Source organism: Pongo abelii, chromosome 3 (genome assembly GCF_028885655.2).
Source record: "Pongo abelii isolate AG06213 chromosome 3, NHGRI_mPonAbe1-v2.0_pri, whole genome shotgun sequence".
In the NCBI taxonomy this organism is placed as follows: Eukaryota; Metazoa; Chordata; class Mammalia; order Primates; family Hominidae; genus Pongo; species Pongo abelii.
Window position 1 is genome coordinate 198,458,436 of NC_071988.2, and position 20,657 is coordinate 198,479,092.

The 20,657-nt window shown below is 40.9% G+C and overlaps 1 protein-coding gene across 3 annotated transcripts; it reads right to left on the reverse strand.

The window, feature by feature from the left end:
* Positions 1-167: 167 nt before the first annotated feature.
* On the reverse strand, positions 168-11,164 carry SPATA4 (spermatogenesis associated 4). 3 transcript variants are annotated; one of them, XM_054554750.2, is made up of 7 exons: positions 10,867-11,123; positions 8,980-9,109; positions 8,489-8,607; positions 8,158-8,378; positions 3,627-3,743; positions 1,346-1,416; positions 168-394 (listed from the first exon to the last, which is right to left on the reverse strand). In XM_054554750.2, the coding sequence occupies exons 1-7, from the start codon at positions 11,082-11,084 to the stop codon at positions 386-388; spliced, it is 885 nt and encodes a 294-aa protein (XP_054410725.1). In that variant the 5' UTR covers positions 11,085-11,123; the 3' UTR covers positions 168-385. The 3 variants fall into 3 exon arrangements, with proteins under 3 accessions (XP_054410725.1, XP_002815357.3, XP_054410724.1); XM_002815311.4 differs by lacking the exon at positions 1,346-1,416 and having other exon boundaries at positions 10,867-11,164; XM_054554749.1 differs by lacking the exon at positions 1,346-1,416 and having other exon boundaries at positions 168-385; positions 10,867-11,120.
* Positions 11,165-20,657: the final 9,493 nt, after the last annotated feature.

Consider the following 20,657-nt stretch of genomic DNA (forward strand, 5'->3'; position numbering starts at 1 on the left):
AATTATGAGAAAGAACTCTTACTCATCATGGTGAATTATGTTCATACCTTTAAAATTATTTTTGCTCATTCTGTACTAATTTATTTAATTTTGTATTTTCAACAATGCCTGGCATAGGAGTTTAATAAACAAATTGAATGGAAAAGAAATGTTCTTTAACACAACTATGGAAAAGACACCACTCTATTTATTATTGAAATACATCCAATACTAGGTGATTCTGTTTCTTTATTATGGCGAGAGATGGTGGCATCACTTCTTCAAAGCCATTTGACAGGTGCTTTTCAAGGTTTCTTGTCCATGTTTCTGATAGGTTTCATAACAGAGTAATAAGAATGTCCAGCTTGCTTCACATGTATTTCTCTATGTGAACTGCCCCCATTACCTATATTTGCTGGGACATTTAAATAAACAACATTAAAATCAATTCATGGTTACTAAATATTCATACAAGCATCAACATGTCTAATGTATCAAATATATGCAGAATGATTGGCAAGAGGTCGAGCACAGTTAATCTAAATGCCTGGTAAACAAGATTATTTAAATCATGTGTTATAGTACTCATGGATAAAAAAAGTCTGAATGTCAGCCACTTCTAAAAGTCATCAGCCTAAAAATCTCCAGGGCTTATTTTGGTGCATCTGATACTGAATATGACCCAACTATTCTTAGATATTGCTTCAGAAAGCAGCTGAGGCAACAGTAGCACAATTTTATACTTAGATTTGACAAACGTCCATGATTCATAATACAGTTTATGGAACTCTGATTACACTGAGGCATTCCAGCTAGCCACCCAGACTCTGTAGGTCACTCAGCTCTAATGGGAGGGGCCAGTGGCAACTAAGACATCTATATTCCATTGGCCCATAATTTTGCTAGATACTAAATTTTGGTAAACAAGTAGAGGAACTTGAGTGTTATAAAAAGAAAAAAGCAAAGGTAACAACCTGACTTACAATTAATTTTGGCCACCCTGTTTGATAATTAGAAGATTTTCAGATGAACAGCCTGTGATTTCAGTGCCATTATATGAAATCTTAGATGGTAAAATAGAGTTAAGTTCCTACAGTCTAGTGTTTTTGCTTCTCCTCCTTCCATTAACTATCAAACTATGGTAGCAGACCTGAACTATTTACTCTACCCTCTTATCAGAAACTGAAATGAAGTCCTTTGAACAAATTTAGAAAAAATTATTTAACACTTAATTGTTCTCATCCATATAATTACCAAAGCTGAATCCACATCATCCATTAATTTACTATGTGCCTAGATTAAGAGAATCCAAGTATATTATCTGGAACAGGATTGAGACAAGTAAAAACAATAAATGTATGTTCACCTTCCCATCCTGATCTACCTTGTCCAATGAAGGCTTCCATAAACCCATTTCTTTTTCCAAAGAGAGCAAGACTATTGAGGTGAAAGCGAATCATAAAAGAGCATCCAGAGAATCATAAAAAAGAGCAGTAGAGAATAAAATGGGAGGAGTTATTTATGGCCGCTTATACATTATTAAAATTGTAAAAGCAAAAATTCATTTTACTTGGAATCCTGTTCTGAAGTAATGATAGCATGTAGTTTTTCTAAAAACTCATATGTGAACCTTCAAGATTTTCAAAAAAGATAACAAAAATGAGAAATACTCTTTAGCAATTCAAATATCAGCAGGCATCAGTTTTTGTCTCTGGCCTATTTGCATCTCTTTCTTATACAGGAAGGAAGCCGTGCTGTGATTCATTACTATTCCTTTCTACCTTTTCACTGCAGGTCCCAAAGCAGGTGACCCTGCTCTTTCCCTTTCCCAGTGAAAGTCAGTTAATCAGTCATAAGGGGAACGAGGCAAGCAAGTTAAACCAAAAACAAAACTTAGCTGCAGTTTCCTTTCCATACCTCCTGATCCCCTCCTCCTATGCTCACCCTACCACGGTGACTTCACCTCCCTCCCTGCTGGAACTTTCACCACAAATGTCACCAACAGAAGAAGGTTGAGGCAGGCTGAAGGAGAGGATATATTCCTAGAATCTAAAGGTGAAACTATGGATGCATTTTATTCATGGAAACATTGTTATCCACTTCCGTTGGATTCTATTATGCTTACTATGCCTCAGGTGGATGAAGAGTTGAAGGGATTTTGATGGGCTGGCCTGATGTTTGGACATTAAAAAGTGTGCTATGAGGAACACTAGTTCTACAAGGCCACCAAACAAAGCAAAACCAAATAGTGATGTGTGATCAAATAGAGTTTGGAAAACACTTCATTCTGCCTCTCCCCTTTAGTATTTACAGTGCATATTAGCATATTAAAGGTTCTGAGAAATCATACGTTTTTTTTGTTTTTTTTAAAAAAAGGAACATTGGCACTGCTCTCAAAGACTCTATGTAAACAAAGAACTTTTATCCCCGGCGAAATCCCTCAACACGTCAGGAAACATAATCTGTAGCAGAAGTCCACACACATTTTCTGTAAAGGGCTGCAGAGTAAATATTTTAGGCTTTGTGGTAGGGTTGCCAGACAAAATATAGGACACCTAGTTAAATTTGAATTTCAGATAAATAATGAATAATTTTTAGTAAAAATGTGTCCTAAATATGCCCTCAAAGGTATTTGTCGCATTGCCCTGTGTTTTTATTTGCTAAATCTGGCAACTCAACTTTCTAGACTAGACAGTCACCTTGGCAACTATTCAACCCAACTGTTGTAGGGTCAAAGCAGCTGTAAGCAAGGCATAAAATGAACAGGAGTGGCTATGTTCCCTGTTATTTATGAGCACGGGAACTTGAATTTCATAGCATTTTTATGTGTCAGGAATTACTATTTTTCTTTTGATTTTTTTTTTTTTTTAACCATGAAATCCTAGCAGTTTGCGAGGCCGAGGAGGGTGGACTGCCTGAGCTCAGGAGTTCAAGACCAGCCTGGGCAACACGGTGAAACCCCATCTCTACTAAAATACAAAAAATTAGCCAGGTGTGGTGCCGAGCATTGTAGTCCCAGCTACTCAGGAGGCTGAGTCAGGAGAATCGCTTGAACCCAGGAGGTGGAAGTTGCAGTGAGCCGAGATCGCATCACTGCACTCCAGCCTGGGTGACAGAGTGAGACTCGGTCTCCAAAAATGAAAAAAAGTAAAAACTATTTTTAACTTGTGAACTATACAGAAACAGGCAACAGGCTGAATTTGGACCATGGGCTACAGTTTGCTGTAGTATAAATGCTTTCTGAATTAACAGGGTTTAATCAAGTGACTTCTTGTAATACAACTGATTGAGAATTCTTAGTGTGCAAGTATCTATATCTGTCTCAGGACTGACTGACTCATCCTCTAAGTACTGAAGAACTGAGCTTTGAACTCTAATGAGCCTGATGTGTTTCAGACTCACCTATTTAAGCATAAATCAGAACTCAGTGGATCTGATTGTAGCAGGCTGGGGAGGGGGCAGCGACTTAGCAGACCACATGTTCCCTTCACTTATCATAAAGAACTGCATACCAGTGTAATTGACAGTGTAGGACTGAATGTTGACCTACACCAACATTTTAACTATTTAACCGTTTTTTAAAACTTTAATTGAAGAAAGTCAAGCAAAAACAAATCAATTTTAAGAAGCAAAGAGTTAAAACTTACGTAAAACAGGGACAACTCTTCCTCTTTTAACTTTTGAATTATATCTGCGCCCAGAGGCTTGGGCAGGAAGGTGATTGAGAGTAACTTCTCCCACTGTTGGTTTCACATCAAACCATTCTATAAAATGTGAACACAAAAGTTATTTCTTAAAAAGCCATAGTGGCCATTGTCAAAATAAGATGCCATAATTTAAAAATTAAGTAAATTATTTAAATTTCTGTTTATCATATTCCTGAGTAGTGTGAATACATAGGTTAATAATCCCTCCCCACATTGCTCACAATATATTTAATACACAAATAGTTACTTTAAAAGTAATATATTTATGTTCCTGTTAGTCTTTGGTAAGTTTTTATTCAATTATAATGTATATACAAAAAGGTAAACAAACAGTAAGTGTAATTCACTCCAATGAATTTGTGAGTGAATACACCTAGGGTACCATCATCCAGATCAAGAAATGATGTATTACCAGTACCCCAAAGCCCCCTCATGTCTTTCCAAGACAGTATTCTAAAAGGAAAATGCTATCCTGACTTCCATCATCATAGGTTAGTTTTATGTATTTTTATATTTGATAAAATCATACAGTATCTTTCATTTAGCACATATTTTATACTATAAAAATTGTGAATTAAAATTATTTCCATATTTCCCATATTTCTTTTTAACTAATCCTGTAAACTGAAATACTTGGGCAATTTCCTTGTGCTTCTAAAGATCACTTCCTCCTCTGCAACTCATCCTTCACTGAGGCTTGAAGAAGTTGCTAAGTTAATTCCTATTCACCAGTCATGCTCTGTCAACACTAAACACAACTCTGGTCAGTAACACTGCCAGAACTATAGTTATCACAATTAATTACTTTGGCCACAAATGAGAAATGTTTAAAATCAGCAGTCTCAGGAATCAAGACTGGAGAAAGAGTACTGTTCAAGAATTGGAAGGGTTGAGATGATCTGTAGCTAAAGAAAAAATGTGTTCAAAAGACAACAGAGATACAGGTTAGTTTTCTACAAAGATAGACTTTTAAACAGAAAAGTCAATGATGTCTGATTTGTGGTGTTAAAATATAACTGGACAGAACTAAAATGCCAGACAACAAAAGAACTGAAAGGAGGTGAAGGGGTGGCAGCGAGGGATCAGTGTCATAGTGTTCTAAGGTCCTTGCAGTTTCAGGAAGAGAGTAAAGATTAATTTTAGACTAAGATAAATATGCATGCTAAAATGTACAGATTAGCACTAAAAAGAGTAGAGATTTAAAATGTTCAAAATTAGTGGGAAAAAAAATCTTTGGAAAAAAATTTAGTCCAAAAGAAGAAAAGATAGGTAAGATGAAAAGAAGAAACAGAAAGAGAATTAAAAAAAACTCAAAATAGTATGTTAGATATGAATACATATAACAATAGGCAGTATTAATAAATTCATAACAATAAATCGCTGTAAATGAAATAGAAACAATACTTCATAGAAGAACAAATTTTAGGACTTTACAAAGTATCAACACTAATTATAAAGCAATAATAATTAAGACAAGATGCTGAAGTGACACACATGTAGACAAAGTTGAATAGAAGGCTCAGAAACAGACCCATACATATACGCAAACTGAAAAATGAGAGGGCATTACAAATAAGTGGGAAAAGAATAGACTACTCAAAACATGGAGCTGAGGCAATTGGTTCTTCATATGGATTGCAGATGAAGTAACAGTGTAGCAGGACAAGCCGCAGACAAAACCCCTCAGACACCAAGTTAAAGAAGGAAGCAGTTTATTCGGCCGGGAGCTTTGGCAAGACTCCTGTCTCGAGAGCTGAGCTCTCTTGAGTGAGCAATTCCTGTCCCTTTTAAGGGCTCACAACTCTAAGCAGGTGCGCGTGAGAGGGTTGTGATTGATTGAGCAAGCAGGGGGTACGTGACTGGGGGCTGCACGCACCGGTAATTAGAACGGAACAGAACAGGACAGGGATCTTCACAGTGCTTTCCTATACAATGTCTATAATCTGTAGATAACACAACCGATTAGGTCAGGTATCAAATCTTTAACTACCAGGCCCAGGGTGTGGCACTGCGCTGTCTGCCTGTGGATTTCATTTCTGCCTTTTAGTTTTTACTTCTTTATTGGAGGCAGAAATTGGGCATAAGACGGTATGAGGGGTGGTCTCCTCCCTTAACAGCTTACAAGTTTTCACTTTAATCAATTTAAACCTTAAAAGGTTTCACTTTAATCAATTTAAACATAGGAGGATATATTTATAATCTCATTATGGGAACAGTGTTAACTATGAAGCTTGTATTCGGTTTTCATTCCTGCCATAACAAATTACCACAAATATCATGACTTGAAACAGCCATTTTTATCTCACGGTACAGAAGTCTGTGTCCTCTATTTAGAGTCTCACGAGGCTGAAAGCAAGGTATTGGCAGGGCTGCATTCTTTTCTGGAAGTTCTGGGGATGAATCTTCTCCCAGGCTCACTCAGCTCTTTGGCAGAATGCAGTTTCTTATGTTTGCAGGACTGAGGCCCCTGTTTATTGCCTGGCTGTCAGCCCAAGGTAATTCTTTTCTCCTGGAAGCTGCACCACATACCTTCTCATGCTTTCCATGTTGTCCCTTGCAGCAATAGCAGGTTGAGACCCTATCACACTCCAGATCTCTTACTTCTCCTTCTGCTACATGTGTCTTGATTCCAGTTGAAGAAAGATCTCTGCTTCTAAGGGTTTGTGTGATTAGATCAGGTCTGCCTGAATAAGCCAGCATACACACCCTATCTTGGGGTCCATAACTTTACATCTGCAAAGTCTCTTTGCCATGTAAAGTATCATATTCACAGGTTTCAGGGGTTAGGACATGGATAGCAGGGGGGCTCATTCTGCCTACTACAGAGTTTCATAAAATCAACTAAACTTAAAAATATATATGAATGAAATAAAAAATAATACTTAAATAGTATGTATAGGTAAATGAAATAGAGAATAATATATAAATAGTATGTATAGATTTTTTTTTTTTTTTGAGACAGAGTCTCACTTTATCGCCCAGGCTGGAGTGCAGTGGCACAATCTTGGCTCACTGCAACCTCAGCCTCCTGGGTTCAAGCCATTCTCCTGCTTCAGCCTCCCCAGTAGCTGGGATTAGAGGCACACACCACCATGCCCAGCTAATTTTTGTGTTTTTAGTAGAGACGGGATTTCACCATGTTGGTCAGGCTGGTCTCAAACTTTTGACCTCATGATCTGCCTGCCTTGGCCTCCCAAAGTGCTGGGATTACAGGCAAGCCACCATGCCCGGCCTAGATTTTTAAATCAAGGAAATTATAAACAAAGGCAGCAGGATGATAGTTACCCTTGGAAGGGAATGTGGAGAATGCAGTCTGAGAACACAAAGGGGAAGGTAAAGGCATTAGTAATGTTCTATTTCTTAACAGGTGTAGGGATATACAAATGTGTTTTCATCGTTAGTCATCTTCTTTAAATTGTACATATACATTATATACGTGCATGTGTGATAAATATCACAGCAAAATTCTAATGTTTAAAAACATGCAAAATGTTTCAAGATAAAACTCTCCTCATTAATAACCGGAATCATTTCTTTACTCATGAATTCATGAGTAAAGCCAGAGACGAGAAAAATCAAGGAAGAGAAAACAAAATATAAGAGATGGAAGAATGGACAGAGTAAGGAAGGACAAAACCTAAAATATCTGTCTCACAATTTTACGAGATGTTAAAATTGGTGCTTTCCTCTCTTGCTAGAAACCAGAGAGGAAATGGTTTTCTTCAGAAAAAGTTCATAGGGGAGAGAAATCCTAATGACCTACATCTACCTCTTTTCCCGAGTGTTTGGGTGCCACAGAAATGATGCGGTCTCTAGATGTCTGGAATCAAGTGAAATAAAATTTCAATACACGAGTGGTATCCTGAGTAAACTGCCAGAAAAACAAACAAAAAAATGTAGAGTGAAAGTTCAATTACTCTGCCACCTGCCAGTGACTCCGGCAAATGCAGATGGCAAATGCTTTCTCTGGGTACTTAGAGAATGATTTCAGTGATACCTCTGGAAAGTTGCCATGATCACCCCAATCTGCTCTACCATCTACATCCGAACAAGCCTACTATGGAAAGGATAACATTGTCCACACTGTAGAAAGCATCCACAGTGAATCATAGTAATCCAGGCTTTTCCCAAGGGATGAGTGTCCCGCTTAACTCTTAAACTCCTTAGTTACTTGATATATGAACTTATTTCTTGTGAAAGTTTACATGAATTTTTCATACACATATACATTTTTCTAAAAAGAAGTGTCTGTATACTATGTTAACATATGCCTTCATCAAAAAGATTTATAAACCACTCCAATGCTAATAAATCATTTCACTGCTAGCATTAAAGAAGTAATTTCCCTTTAAACCAGTAAACCAGTTACAGAAGATAGCAAAATGGGCCAGTGCCAACATTTCTTTCATCTGTGCTCAAGAATAGCCTGACAGAGCTTGGAAGAACTCAGCTGTTTCCAAGGAAAACTTACCTGGATTCAATTTTCTGCCTAATTTTCTTTGCAACATATGTAAAAGGATGAGGAACTCTGCTTTAAGTTCATTGGTCAGCATGTTGGGATTGCTTAGTAATTCTGATAACCTAATGTTATCTTTAATAGACTTCGAAACTGTAGACCTGGAAACCAGGGGTAAACGCATCTGGTAACTATAGTCCGTGAAATTCACAAAGTCATCCTGGATACTTTTAATTCTGGAAATAAAAAATAAAATACTGTTGACAAGCAACATTTTAGTAATGAGTTTTATATTATCAAAAGTTTCACATTAAATTGTGCTACTAGGAAATTACAAAGAACTTACTCTCGATGTGTTAATAAAGTGTAAACCTCTTCTATCAGTATTTCAGGCACTCCAGCTTTACAATGAATTGTTCCATGGATTAGTTCTTTAGGTAATTTAAATTTTTTTCTTGCCAGGAACTTTAATAGTAGAAAGAAAATGTTTTTATCATGAGAAATTCTATAAAAATCTCCAAGTACTATGAATTCACTGTAATCTCCCTTTTATTTACCTATCAAGTAATTTTTTGTGTTTAACGCATTAGTTATTAGAAGATAATATTCAGCAGGAAAACCAATCAGTATATATCATGCTAATGGAAATAATTATGCTTAGTTTCATAGGTGACTCATGACATAAACAGTTGGAATTTAATAAACTTTGTGATACACAGGAACAAGCTGCCAGCTCAGTATCACACAGTCACACACATACATGTAGAGATCCAGGAAATTAGGATGGCACACTTTAAAACAAACAACAGTTAAAAGTGTAAATGATTGCTAACGTACCTTCTCCAACTGTGCCCAGTTATCCAACTTGACTTTTAAAGAGGTCCCATTTTCAAAGGATGATAATTCAAGTTCCCAGGGGTAATATATACAGAATATTTCTGCAATTAGGAAGCCATTTGAAAAATCTCTGATCCATGGCAATTAGGAAATGAAATAAAGTGTAGTTAATTATGAGGTTTGTATTATTTTATAATTAACACTAGTCTAATATTCCATACTAAAAGTATGTTGTAAAATGAGTGTTGTTGGATCATTGCTCTAAGGAGAACCTACTGTGGAATTTTGCTAAGATTATCTACTTTTCAAAGGCTTTGGTGTTCTTTTGATGAACCCAAACTGTTAATTTGTATTGAATCTGCATTTCAACAAGATCCCCAGGTGATTCATATGCACTTTAAAATTTCAGAGGCATTGTTGTAAGCAATACTGAAGACAAATTAGTAAACTAGTCCCCCGCTTATCTGCAGTTTTGCTTTCTGCAGTTTCAGTTACCTTGGGTCAATCACAGTCGGAAAACATTAAATGGAAAATTCAAGAAATAATTTGTAACTTTTAAATTGTACTCTGTTCTGGGCAGTCTGATGAAATCTCCCTGCCTGCTCTGTGTTGCCTAGGATGTGAATCCTCCCTTTGTCCAGAGTCTCCACGTTGTAGACATCAGTTACCTTTTAGTTATCAGATCAACTGTACAGTGTGGTGTGCTTGTGTGCAAAGTGCAAGAACAGTGATGCTGTTGATTCAGATACGCCAGAGAGAAACCATAAAATTATTCCTTTAGGTGAAAAGATGAAAGTTCTTGACTTAATAGAAAGTTGTAAGAATGGTTAGAATGGTAGGAATGAAACTTGTATCCCTGAAATATGAAGAAAAAGAAATTCTTGATAGTTTCGCCATCACACCTCAAACTGAAAAACTTTCAGCCACAGTGTGTGATAAATGCTTAGTTAAGATTTTTAAAAAGGCATTAAATTTGTGGATGGGAGACATAAACAGAAATGTGTTCTGACAGAGGGTTCTGTAGTATCCACAGTTCCAGGCATCCACTGGGGATCTTGGAACCTATGCCTCTCTGATAAGGAGAGACTACTTTAAACCAGAGTTCTGCAAAAGATTCATTGCCTTTTTATAGAATTTAGTTTGCATTCCCAGAGCAAATATTAGCTGCCAGTTACATACAAAGTGCCTACAATTAAGCAGCAACTTTAAAAACTTGTTGATAACTCTCAAACTAGATACCATCTCCGACAGAGGGTAAACTGATCCTTACCAGTATTTTTTTTTTTTTTTTTTTTGAGACAGAATCTTACTCTGCCACCCAGGCTGGAGTGCAGCGGCGTAATCTCGGGTCACTGCAACCTCCGCCTCCCGGGTTCAAGCATTCTCCTGCCTGCAGCCTCCCCAGTAGCTGGGATTACAGGCACCCGCCACCACACCCGGCTAATTTTTGTATTTTTAGTAGAGATCGGGTTTCACCATGTTGGTCAGGCTGTTACTGAACTCCTGACCTCAGGTGATCCGCCTGCCTCGGCTCCCAAAGTGCTGGGATTACAGGCATGAGCAACTGTGCCCGGCCGTCCTCACCAGTATTAATGCCCAATGTCACTAAAGAAAAAGCTTTGACTATGTTAATATTTTTGTAGTCACCAAAGCATTCTATATTGTCTACAATTTAATGATTGGTTGATTAATTGAATAAACAAGATGTTTCGTGATATTTTGTTAAAGCCTTGTTCCCTAATAGTATTTTCGTGTGTGTGCGTGGGTGGGGGGTGGTCTTGATTTGAAACATAAGCCAGGCCAGGGTAGGCAATCTGAGGCCTGGCAGGCGGTGGAAAGCAGGCGGGGCGCCCACCGAGGGGGCCTAGGACTGGCTTACTCAAGCACCTGTTGATGTTCCTGGGGAAGAAGCTGAGATCCAGACCCTGAAGCCAACGCAGAACGGAACGAGACAGGTGGGAGCTCTTCGGCGCATGCGGATAGACCAGACACTTCTTAGGCCTCCCTCGGATGGGAGTTGCTAGCTGTGGCGAAAGTGACGGTGACTTAGCTAGGGCTGCCGCAGTCTGTGTCAAATACCGTTTTTCCCGGCCGGCGGCAGCCATGGCGCTTTCTGGGTTGCTAGGCAACAGCAGAAGGCGGGGCTGGGCCTTAGAGCTGGCGGGGCGGCCTCGTGGGGCGGGGCGGAGTCTTATGGGGCGAGACCTCAGCGCCTGCGCAAGCGCTGCAGCAGCCGCCGGTGCCAACGCTTCACTCCGATTTTGGAGCGCGGAGTCGGGTATTGAGGGACGCAAAGCTGTGGTCCCAGTGGTGTGGCTGCGGTCTGGGGAGAGCTTTCAATCTCAGATTTAGTTGGCCTCACTGTTAACATATTTAGAGCTTTTTTTTTTTCTTATGTCATTGTTCATAAGTTTTGTATTTTAAATATTGTTGGTTTCTGCCCAGCCAAAGGCCTGTTTTCAGTCCTCTAGTTTGAGGAGTGGTGTGAGAAGACTCCAGAGGCCAAGGACAGTTTTTGTTTGGGAATTGGAAGAGATGGGGTAAAAAATCTTTGAAATGGAAATGAATGTCCACAAAATTTAACATAACTGTTTCCTTAATTATTGCATTAAGTATTTGTAAACATTAATATTTGAAAACGATGTGTAGGTTAGATTTTCACACTTAATTAAAATGTCCTAGTAGGCATAATTCCTTCATTAATTCAACAAATATGTATTGAGTCCATATTATGTGCCATGCACTCATCTAGTCACTTGGGCTCTATCTGAACACAATGAAAACAACTGCAAGTTGGCATAGGCAATTATAAATATGTAAGCTTAATTATTAAAATCCATTAAAAATTTTTACAGCCACATTTTTTTTTTTTTTTTTTTTTTTTTTTTGCTTGGCAGGGCACAGTGGTCATGCCTGTAATCCCAGCACTTTGGGTGGTGGAGGAGGGAGGATCGTTTGAGCTCAGGAGTTCAAGACCAGCCTGGGCAACACAAGGTGGAGAGACTTTCGCTACAAAAAAAATAAAAATAAAAATAGCTGGGTGTGGTGGTGCACACCTGTAGTCTCAAGTACTCCAGATGCTGAGGTGGCAGGATTGCTTGAGCTCAGGAACTTGAGGCTGCAGAGAGCCAGGTGACAGGTGACAAAGTGAGGCCCTGTGGATACATACACATGGTAAAATATGGGATAGATCTTGATAATGATACTATGTAATATTTTTAATGTTTATTCATATACATGCTTATTAATAAAGTAAACCAATGTGTTCTGTATATGGTTAAAAAAGAAAACCAAAACTGAAGCTATGTAAGTGTTTTCTGTTAGGCTAAAAAAGTTTTAATGAATGATTCGTTCATTCAGTAAACCTTTTTTGAGGAACTATCCTGGGGTATGTGCTAGATCTTTACTATCCAATATGGTAGCCACTAGCCACATGTGGCTATTTAAACTTAAATTTAAATAAATTCAGTTCCACTGGCTACATTTCACCTGCTCAATAGCCATATGTGGCTGGTGGCTGCCATGTTGGTTAGCACAGACACAGCACTGTTCCATCACTACAGGAATTTCGATTGGGCAGTTCGGTGCAGCAGATCATTTATAAAAGATTCAGAGATAGAAATATCAGTGAAAAGATTACATACACTGAAAAGCTCTGCCCTGGTAAAAATATGTTAGCACCAGAAAGGAAGCAAATACTTTGGCCTTGGAGAGTGTAAGAAGTCCTCTTGTGTCCGGAATTGGTGGGTTCTTGGTCTCACTGACTTCAAGAATGAAGCCGCGGACCCTCGAGGTGAGTGTTACAGCTCTTAAGGTGGCGCCTCTGGAGTTTCTTCCTTCTGATGTTTGGATGTGTTCAGAGTTTCTTCCTTCTGGTGGGTTCGTGGTCTCGCTGGCTCAGGAGTGAAGCTGCAGACCTTCGCGGTGAGTGTTACAGTTCTTAAGGCGTCGCGTCTAGAGTTGTTCCTTCCTCCCGGTGGGCTCGTGGTCTCGCTGGCTTCAAGAATGAACCGGCAGACCTTCACGGTGAGTGTTACAGCTCATAAAGGCAGTGTGCATCCAAAGAGTGGGCAGTAGCAAGATTTATTGCAAAGAGTGAAAGAACAAAACTTCCACAGCATGGAAGGGGACCAGAGTGGATTGCCACTGCTGGCTCGGGCAGCCTGCTTTTATTCTCTTATCTGGCCCCACCCACATCCTGCTGATTGGTAGAGCCCAGTGGCCTGTTTTGATAGGGCGCTGATTGGTGCGTTTACAATCCCTGAGCTAGATACAAAGGTTCTCCATGTCCCCATCAGATTAGTTAGATACAGAGTATGGACACAAAGGTTCTCCAAGGCCCCACCAGAGCAGCTAGATACAGAGTGTTGATTGGTGCACTCACAAACCCTGAGCTAAACACAGGGTGCTGATTGGTGTGTTTACAAACCTTGAGCTAGATACAGAGTGCCAATTGGTGTATTTACAATCCCTGAGCTAGACATAAAAGTTCTCCAAGGCCCCACCAGAGCAGCTAGATACAGAGTGTCGACTGGTGCACTCACAAACCCTGAGCTAAACACAGGGTGCTGATTGGTGTGTTTACAATCCCTGTGCTAGACATAAAGACTCTCCACGTCCCCACCAGACTCAGGAGCCTAGCTGGCTTCACCCAGTGGATCCCGCACCGGGGCTGCAGGTGGAACTGCCTGCCAGTCCCGCGCCCTGCACTGGCACTCCTCAGCCCTTGGGCAGTCGATGGGACTGGGCGCAGTGGAGCAGGGGACGGCGCTCGTTGGGGAAGCTCGGGCTGCACAGGAACCCGCGGAGGCGGGGGAAGGCTCAGGCATGACAGGCTGCAGTCCGGAGCCCTGCACCGCGGGAAGGCAGCTAAGGCCAGGTGAGAAATCCAGCGCAGCGCCGGGTGGGCCGGCACTGCTGGGGGACCCAGTACACCCTCCGCAGCCGCTGGCCCGGGTGCTAAGTCCCTCATTGCCTGGGCTGGCAGGGCCCGCCGGCTGCTCCCAGCGCGGCGCCCGCCAAGCCCACGCCCACCCGGAACTCCAGCTGGCCCCAAGCGCCACACGCAGCCCGGGTTCCCGCTCGCGCCTCTCCCTCCACACCTCCCTGCAAGCTGAGGGAGCCGGCTCCGGCCTTGGCCAGCCCAGAAAGGGGCTCCCACAGTGCAGCGGGGGGCTGAAGGGCTCCTCAAGTGCCGCCAAAGTGGGAGCCCAGGCAGAGGAGGCGCTGAGAGCGAGCGAGGGCTGTGAGGACTGCCAGCACGCTGTCACCTCGCACTCTCAAAAGAGATGACCATTAATTTGGATCTTAGAAGGCGGTATCTTCAGCAGATTAAGATGAAAGCTTTGAATAGCTGTTTCTACTGTGAAAGGAAATTAAATCTTAGGACCCCCCCTCCCCAAAATCACTAAGCTAAAGGGAAAAGTCAAAGTGGAAACTGCTTAGGGCAAACCTGCCTCCTAATATATTCAAAGTCACCCCTCTGCTCACTGAGCTAAATGCATACCTGATTGCCTACTCTGGAAAGGCTCATCAGAAACTCAACAGAATGCAACCATTTGTCTCTCATCTACCTATGACCTGGAAGCCCCCTCTGCTTGAGTTGTCCTGCCTTTGCTTCTAGTTGTCCCACCTTTTCCAGACCAAATCAATGTTCATCTTCCACATGTCAATTGACGTCTCATGTCTCCCTAAAATGTATAAAACCAAACTGCTCTGACCACCATGGGCACATGTCAGGACCTCCTGAGGCTGTGTCACGGGTGCTCATCCTCAACCTTGGTAAAATAAACATTCTAAATTAACTGAGACCTGTCTCAGAGTTTCTGGGTTCACACTACCTTTTATTAGCTATATGACTTTGGGTAAGTTATTTAACATTTGTATTTGTAAAATATGGAAATAAATAGGATACACCACAGAGCTGTAGAGATTAAATACGTGAAATCTATAAAGAGCCTAAAACAACGTGCAGCACGTAGTGCTCGGTAAGCATAGATGATTGCTTTAAAGGTGATCTTGGAAATTTATTTGGATGATGAAGGGGCAGTCTCACACAGAGTGACTAATGGGAGCAATTGCATAGAAATATGAGGGGTTTTTTAAATGAGTTTTAGGAAAGAACAGAACCCATTAGGGTTAGAGAAAGTGTTTAGGCATTATCAACCAAAGAGACATCATCAACCAAAGGTTTAGATGATAATGGCTAGAGAAGAAGTAGGTTAGATCTACAGGTTAGGGTTTATTTGTTTTTGTTTTTGAGACAGAGTCATGCTGTGCCCAGGCTGGAGTGCGGTGGCGTGCTCAGGGCTCACTGCAGCCTTGACCTCCTGGACTCAAGTGAACCTCCCACCCCAGCCTCTCATCTCAGCCTCCCAAGTAGCTGGGACTACAGGTGCGAACCACAATGATTGGTCAGGTTTTAAATTTTTTATAGAGACGGGTCTTGAACTTGTGGGCTTGAGGAATCAATCCTCCAGCCTTGGCCTTCCAAAGTGCAGCAATTGCAGGCATGAGCCACCACGCCCAGCTAGGCTGGGGCTTAATTGTAAACAGTTTTGCTAAGGAGTTAGAAATCTTCCTGTAATCGATGTGCCAATTGTTAAGCAAATACATCCCTGTTAGAAACACTCCCTTCTCTGTTCTCAGTTCTGTGATGCCGAAGTTGGAACGCTGTGGCAATTTCTCCTTTGCTGGGTGGATGGTAAATTCTGCCAATAGAGGGAGTGAGAGAGTGGCCAGGAGGTGGGGAGCAGGGATTTGCTGTTTCTCTGCTTGCTGTTCAAGCCCCTTGTGTCACCACGGCAACAAAGCTTCACCTGGCGGGGCAGTTGGTTCCAGTCTCCAGTATGGTTGGTTGGTTGGTTGGTTGGTTTAGCACTCCTGGAGCAAGTTTCATCATACTCCCTCCGAGGTTTTAGCAACCACCAAGAAGTGGCCCTCCTTGGAAGTCTGAGACCCAATTTTACTCTCGGACTGCTCATGTGAGCTCCTGAAGTATTAGCACCAGCTGTGTACGCCCCCTCCTCAGAAGTCTAAGTCTTGAGGCTCTTATGCCTCCAACTCTTACGTTCTTATAACTTCAACTTCTTCCCTGGGGGTGGTAATTGCTTCCTGAAGTGTCTATCTTTGTGTTAATTTGATAGTCCCATTTTAGTTTTTCGGTTCTTCAACACCACCAGTTCCTTATACAGTTGATGCAGATTTGAACAACAGGATTTGGAACTGCACAGGTCCACTAATATGTGGATTTTCTTCCGCCTCTGCCAACCCCAAGACAGCAGGACCAATCCCTCCTCTTCCTCCTTCTCCTTAGCCTACTCAGTGTGAAGACAAGGATGAAGATCTTTCTGATGATCCACTTCCACTTAATGAATAGTTAATATATTTTCACTTCTTTATGATTTTCTTAATAACATTTTCTTTTCTCTAGCTTACTTTATTGTAAGAATACAGTATATAATACATATCACACAAAATATGTGTTAATTGATGTTTATGTTATTGGTAAGACTTCCAGTCAACAGTAGGCTATTAATAGTTATGTCTTTGGGGAGTCTACAGTTGGGTTTTCCACCATGCAGGACATCGGTCCCCCTAATCTTAATGTTGTTCAAGGATCAGCTGTTAAAATTTTTGCTGTTGAATACATGGAATTAGTTCTGTTTTCCTGATTGGATGCTGAATGACATATTGCTTGGTACCTGGAGTGAGGTTTTTCTCTACCACTAGCTCACTTGCATCTTTCTAAAGTATCTAAGGAACTTGCTTCTTCCTGTTCATGAGGTCGACTCAGCAGGATATCATCAATATAGTGGACTAGTGTAATGTTCTATGACATGTTAAGACACTCAAAAATCTCTGCCAATCTTGTGGCAGAGAGCAAGAAAATTGATCTGAACCTAAGGCAAGAGCTTGAATGTGTGCTATAGATCCTAATAGATAAAAGCAAACTGCTTTTGGTGGTTTTTGCAGACTGTTATGGAGAGGAAAAAGTACCTTCCAGATTAACATTTGCTGGGGACAGTAGGAATTCATTCCAGTAAAGACAATTCAGGCCAGGTGAGGCGGGAGGCCGAGGCAGGCAGATCATTTGAGGTCAGGAGTTCGAGACCAGCCTGGCCAACATGGTGAAACCCCCATCTCTACTAAAAATACAAAAATTATCCAGGTGTGGTGACACACACCTGTGGTCTCAGCTACTCAGGAGGCTGAGGCAGGAGAATTGCTTGTGAGGCGAGATCATGCCACTGCACTCCAGTCTGGGTGATAGAGCGAGACTCCATCTAAAAATAAAAATAAAAAATAAATAAAAAAATTAAAAAAAGACACTTCCAGTGGAAAAGCAGCTGTAATTGGAGTTAATTAAGTCTACAGTAATCCACACTCATTTATTAAGATTTCTCTAACCTGCCTAAGCCAAACAGACTTTACAGCTCACAGCATAGGAAGCAGCATGAGCTCTGTTCATGCCAGTACCTCTTGCCCCCAGGTGTCTCGGGATGACGTGAAGAGGCTCAGGTGGAAGCCTCACACACCATGGGTTTACATTACAGCTGAGGAATCCCAACCTTAGGGAAGCCCAGTCTTTTATAATGGGCTGCAAGGAAAACTGCCGAATCTTTGCCCTGGAGGGAAACATTGTTTTTACGATACTGGTCAGTAAATAAACCTGCAGTCTCCTCTGAAGGAAGATACTATATTTTTTAACACTGTTCACTATATGAGCATGTTTAAAAAGATATTCTGGAACAAAAGCTGCCAGGGCATCTGCTTGCAAGATGCACAGAAATGTAAACAACTCAAAATGGATGGATATACCAAAAAGCATTACCAAATCCATTTCCATTCCTGATATCTACTCCCCGTTTTGGTTGCAGCATCGAACTGCTTCTGTCTTCATCCGTATTTAAGTTTAACTTCTTGAGGAATCTCATCATAGAGCAAAATAGTATTTCATAATTATCATCAGACTATGGTTTTTCAGAAGTGGCTATACTGAGAGGCTCTGGCCCAGATTCTAAGGCACTCCTGATGGAGGAAATAATTTTAACACTCATGTCACCTCTGAACAGTTTTTCTGAGTTGAAAGGCATAGCAGTAAGAATGCAGTACACTAAACATATGAATTGAAAATATGGTCGATATTTAGGCAATCAGAACTATAAACTTAAATAAGACTACATCTACTACTTAAATTACTATTTAAATATTTTATGTTCAATATAGGTATCAAATTCTTAAAAAGTGACTACAAGGCCAAGTGCGACGGCTCACACCTTTAATCCCATTATGTTGGGAGGCCGAGGCAGGAGGACCACTTGAACCCAGGAGTTTGAGGCTAACCTAGGCAACATAGTGAGACTTCTGTCTCTACAAAAAATTGCAGAAAAAATGACCAGGCATGGTGGTGCACACCTGTTGTCTCAGCTACTTGAGAAACTAAGGAGGAAGGATCACTTGAGCCTGGGAAGTTGAGACTGCAGTGAGCCATAATTGTGCCACTATATTCCAGCTGGGGCAACAGAGTGAGACCCTGTCTCAAAAAAAAAAAAAAAAAAATGACTACAAGATTCAATCATTTACTTAAATGTCTTGATATCTCAGATGTTAAACTTCATATTTATTTTTGTTTTTTAGAGACAGGGTCTCGTTCTGTCACCCAGGCTGGAGTATAGTGGAACAATCATATCATAGTTCATTGTAACCTTGAACTCCTGAGTTCAAACAATCCTCCTGCCTCAGCCTCCTGAGTAGCTAGGACTACAGTGCATGCCACCATGCCTGGTAAATTTTTAAAATTTTCTGTAAAGACAGGGTCTCACTATGTTGTCCAGGATGGTCTTATACTCCTAGCCTCAAGCCATCCTCCTGCCTTGGCCTCCCAAAGCACTGGGATTAAAGGTGTGAGCCATGGCACCCAGCCCTTAAACTCTGATTTGACTGATTTTGAAGCTAAGTAATGTAGAGTCTTGGTTGTTCATCTCCACTTAATGTAATTTACTCTATCAGATTCAAGCCAGGTGCATATTAGAAGCATTTTCCTCAATAATGTATTAAAAATGTATTTGGCAACTTCATGTCTCTATCTGAATAGATGAAACTGTTGATAATGTTCACTAATATAATTGTAACTTCAGCTAAAGGTCAAGTCGGTTACAATTGATAATAACTATAGTGAGCTATAATGTCACTTTACAAATGAAAACTGATGGAAACAGATATCTTTCTCTCTCCACAAATACACAGAGATAAAATTAAACCTTTCCGATTATACTGTGAGTTTGTATAGGGATGAATCTAAGAGCTACAAAGCGATAAAGTGATGGGCAATATGTGAGGCCACTGGATCTTGCATAATGATCTTGTAGAAAATTAAAACATAGGCCAGGCGCAGTGGCTCATGCCTGAAATCCCAGCACTTTGGGAGGCCAAGGCAAGCAGATCACCTGAGGTCAGGAGTTCGAGACCAGCCTGGCCAACATAGTGAAACCCCGTCTCTACTAAAAATACAAAAATTAGCTGGGCGTGGTCCGGGCACCTGTAATCTCAGCTACTCAGGAGGCTGAGGCAGGACAATTTCTTGAACTAGGGAGGCGGAGGTTACAGTGAGCCGAGATCGTGCCATTGCACTCCAGCTTGGGTGACAAGAGTGAGACTCAGTCTCAAAAAAAAAAAAAAAAAAAAAAAAAAAGCCCAAAAAGTTAAAACATAAAAAAATTAATATATTAGTCAAGGCAAGTAATCATAACTACAACACACAAACTCAGAAATCTCAGTGGCTTAACACATCATGGGTTTATCTCTTCCTGACATTGCCCGTCTACTCTGGGGCAGTGAGGAGGGGAGTTTTCCACCTGCAGGAATCTAGGCTAGTGCAGACAGCACTGCCCAGAACATGTGGCCTCTGCAGTTGCTGTTTTGAAGGGAGATGGAGGATACACACTGGCTCTTAAGTCTCCTAGGCTGCAGGTGACACATGTCACTTCCACTCTTGTCCGTCGTGAAGTCTCATCCCACCTGTGTGAGAGTCCTAGGAAAGCAGAGGGCACGCGGGATATTTAGAGAGTGTGGGTGCCAGTCGCCTCAGCTATGCTTAGAAACCTCTTTTTAAAAGGGGCCTCATCCTTTTGGATGTGCAGCATGTGAGGAGATAAGAAAAACTTCCTTTAGCTTTTCCTTGAAAATTCAACCATACACTCAACTTGGGAGATTCTAGGTAGGAAATATTTTGTCTTCAGTAACTGCATTTCTTTATACTTTTGCTCTTTTCTCACCTGGTTTGTTAACTCAGAATTTTGATCGTAAATTTTGATTGTATGTCACTGGAAGAATAAAGGTGTTACATTAAAAACACTTCTTGCTAATGGGAAGGCTGTCCTCCTACCTTCGGTCAATATAGCCGCCAATCACAGGTGCTGAATATTCCACACAGAAACGTAGGGGGTCCCTTTCACTTCCTAACAAGACCAGGAAATGTAGGAACTGAGGAGTGAAAAGAAGAAATAAGATGGAAAAATATTCATAACACCGCAGTAGAAAGTATCTGTTTCTTATTGGTTATCCATTGTTGAACCATTCGAAAACATAGTGGTATCAATCACTCAGCAACAAATTTTGTTTCTCACAATGATGTGGGGCAGCATTTGGGCTGCGCTCAGGCAGTTCTGCTGGTTGTG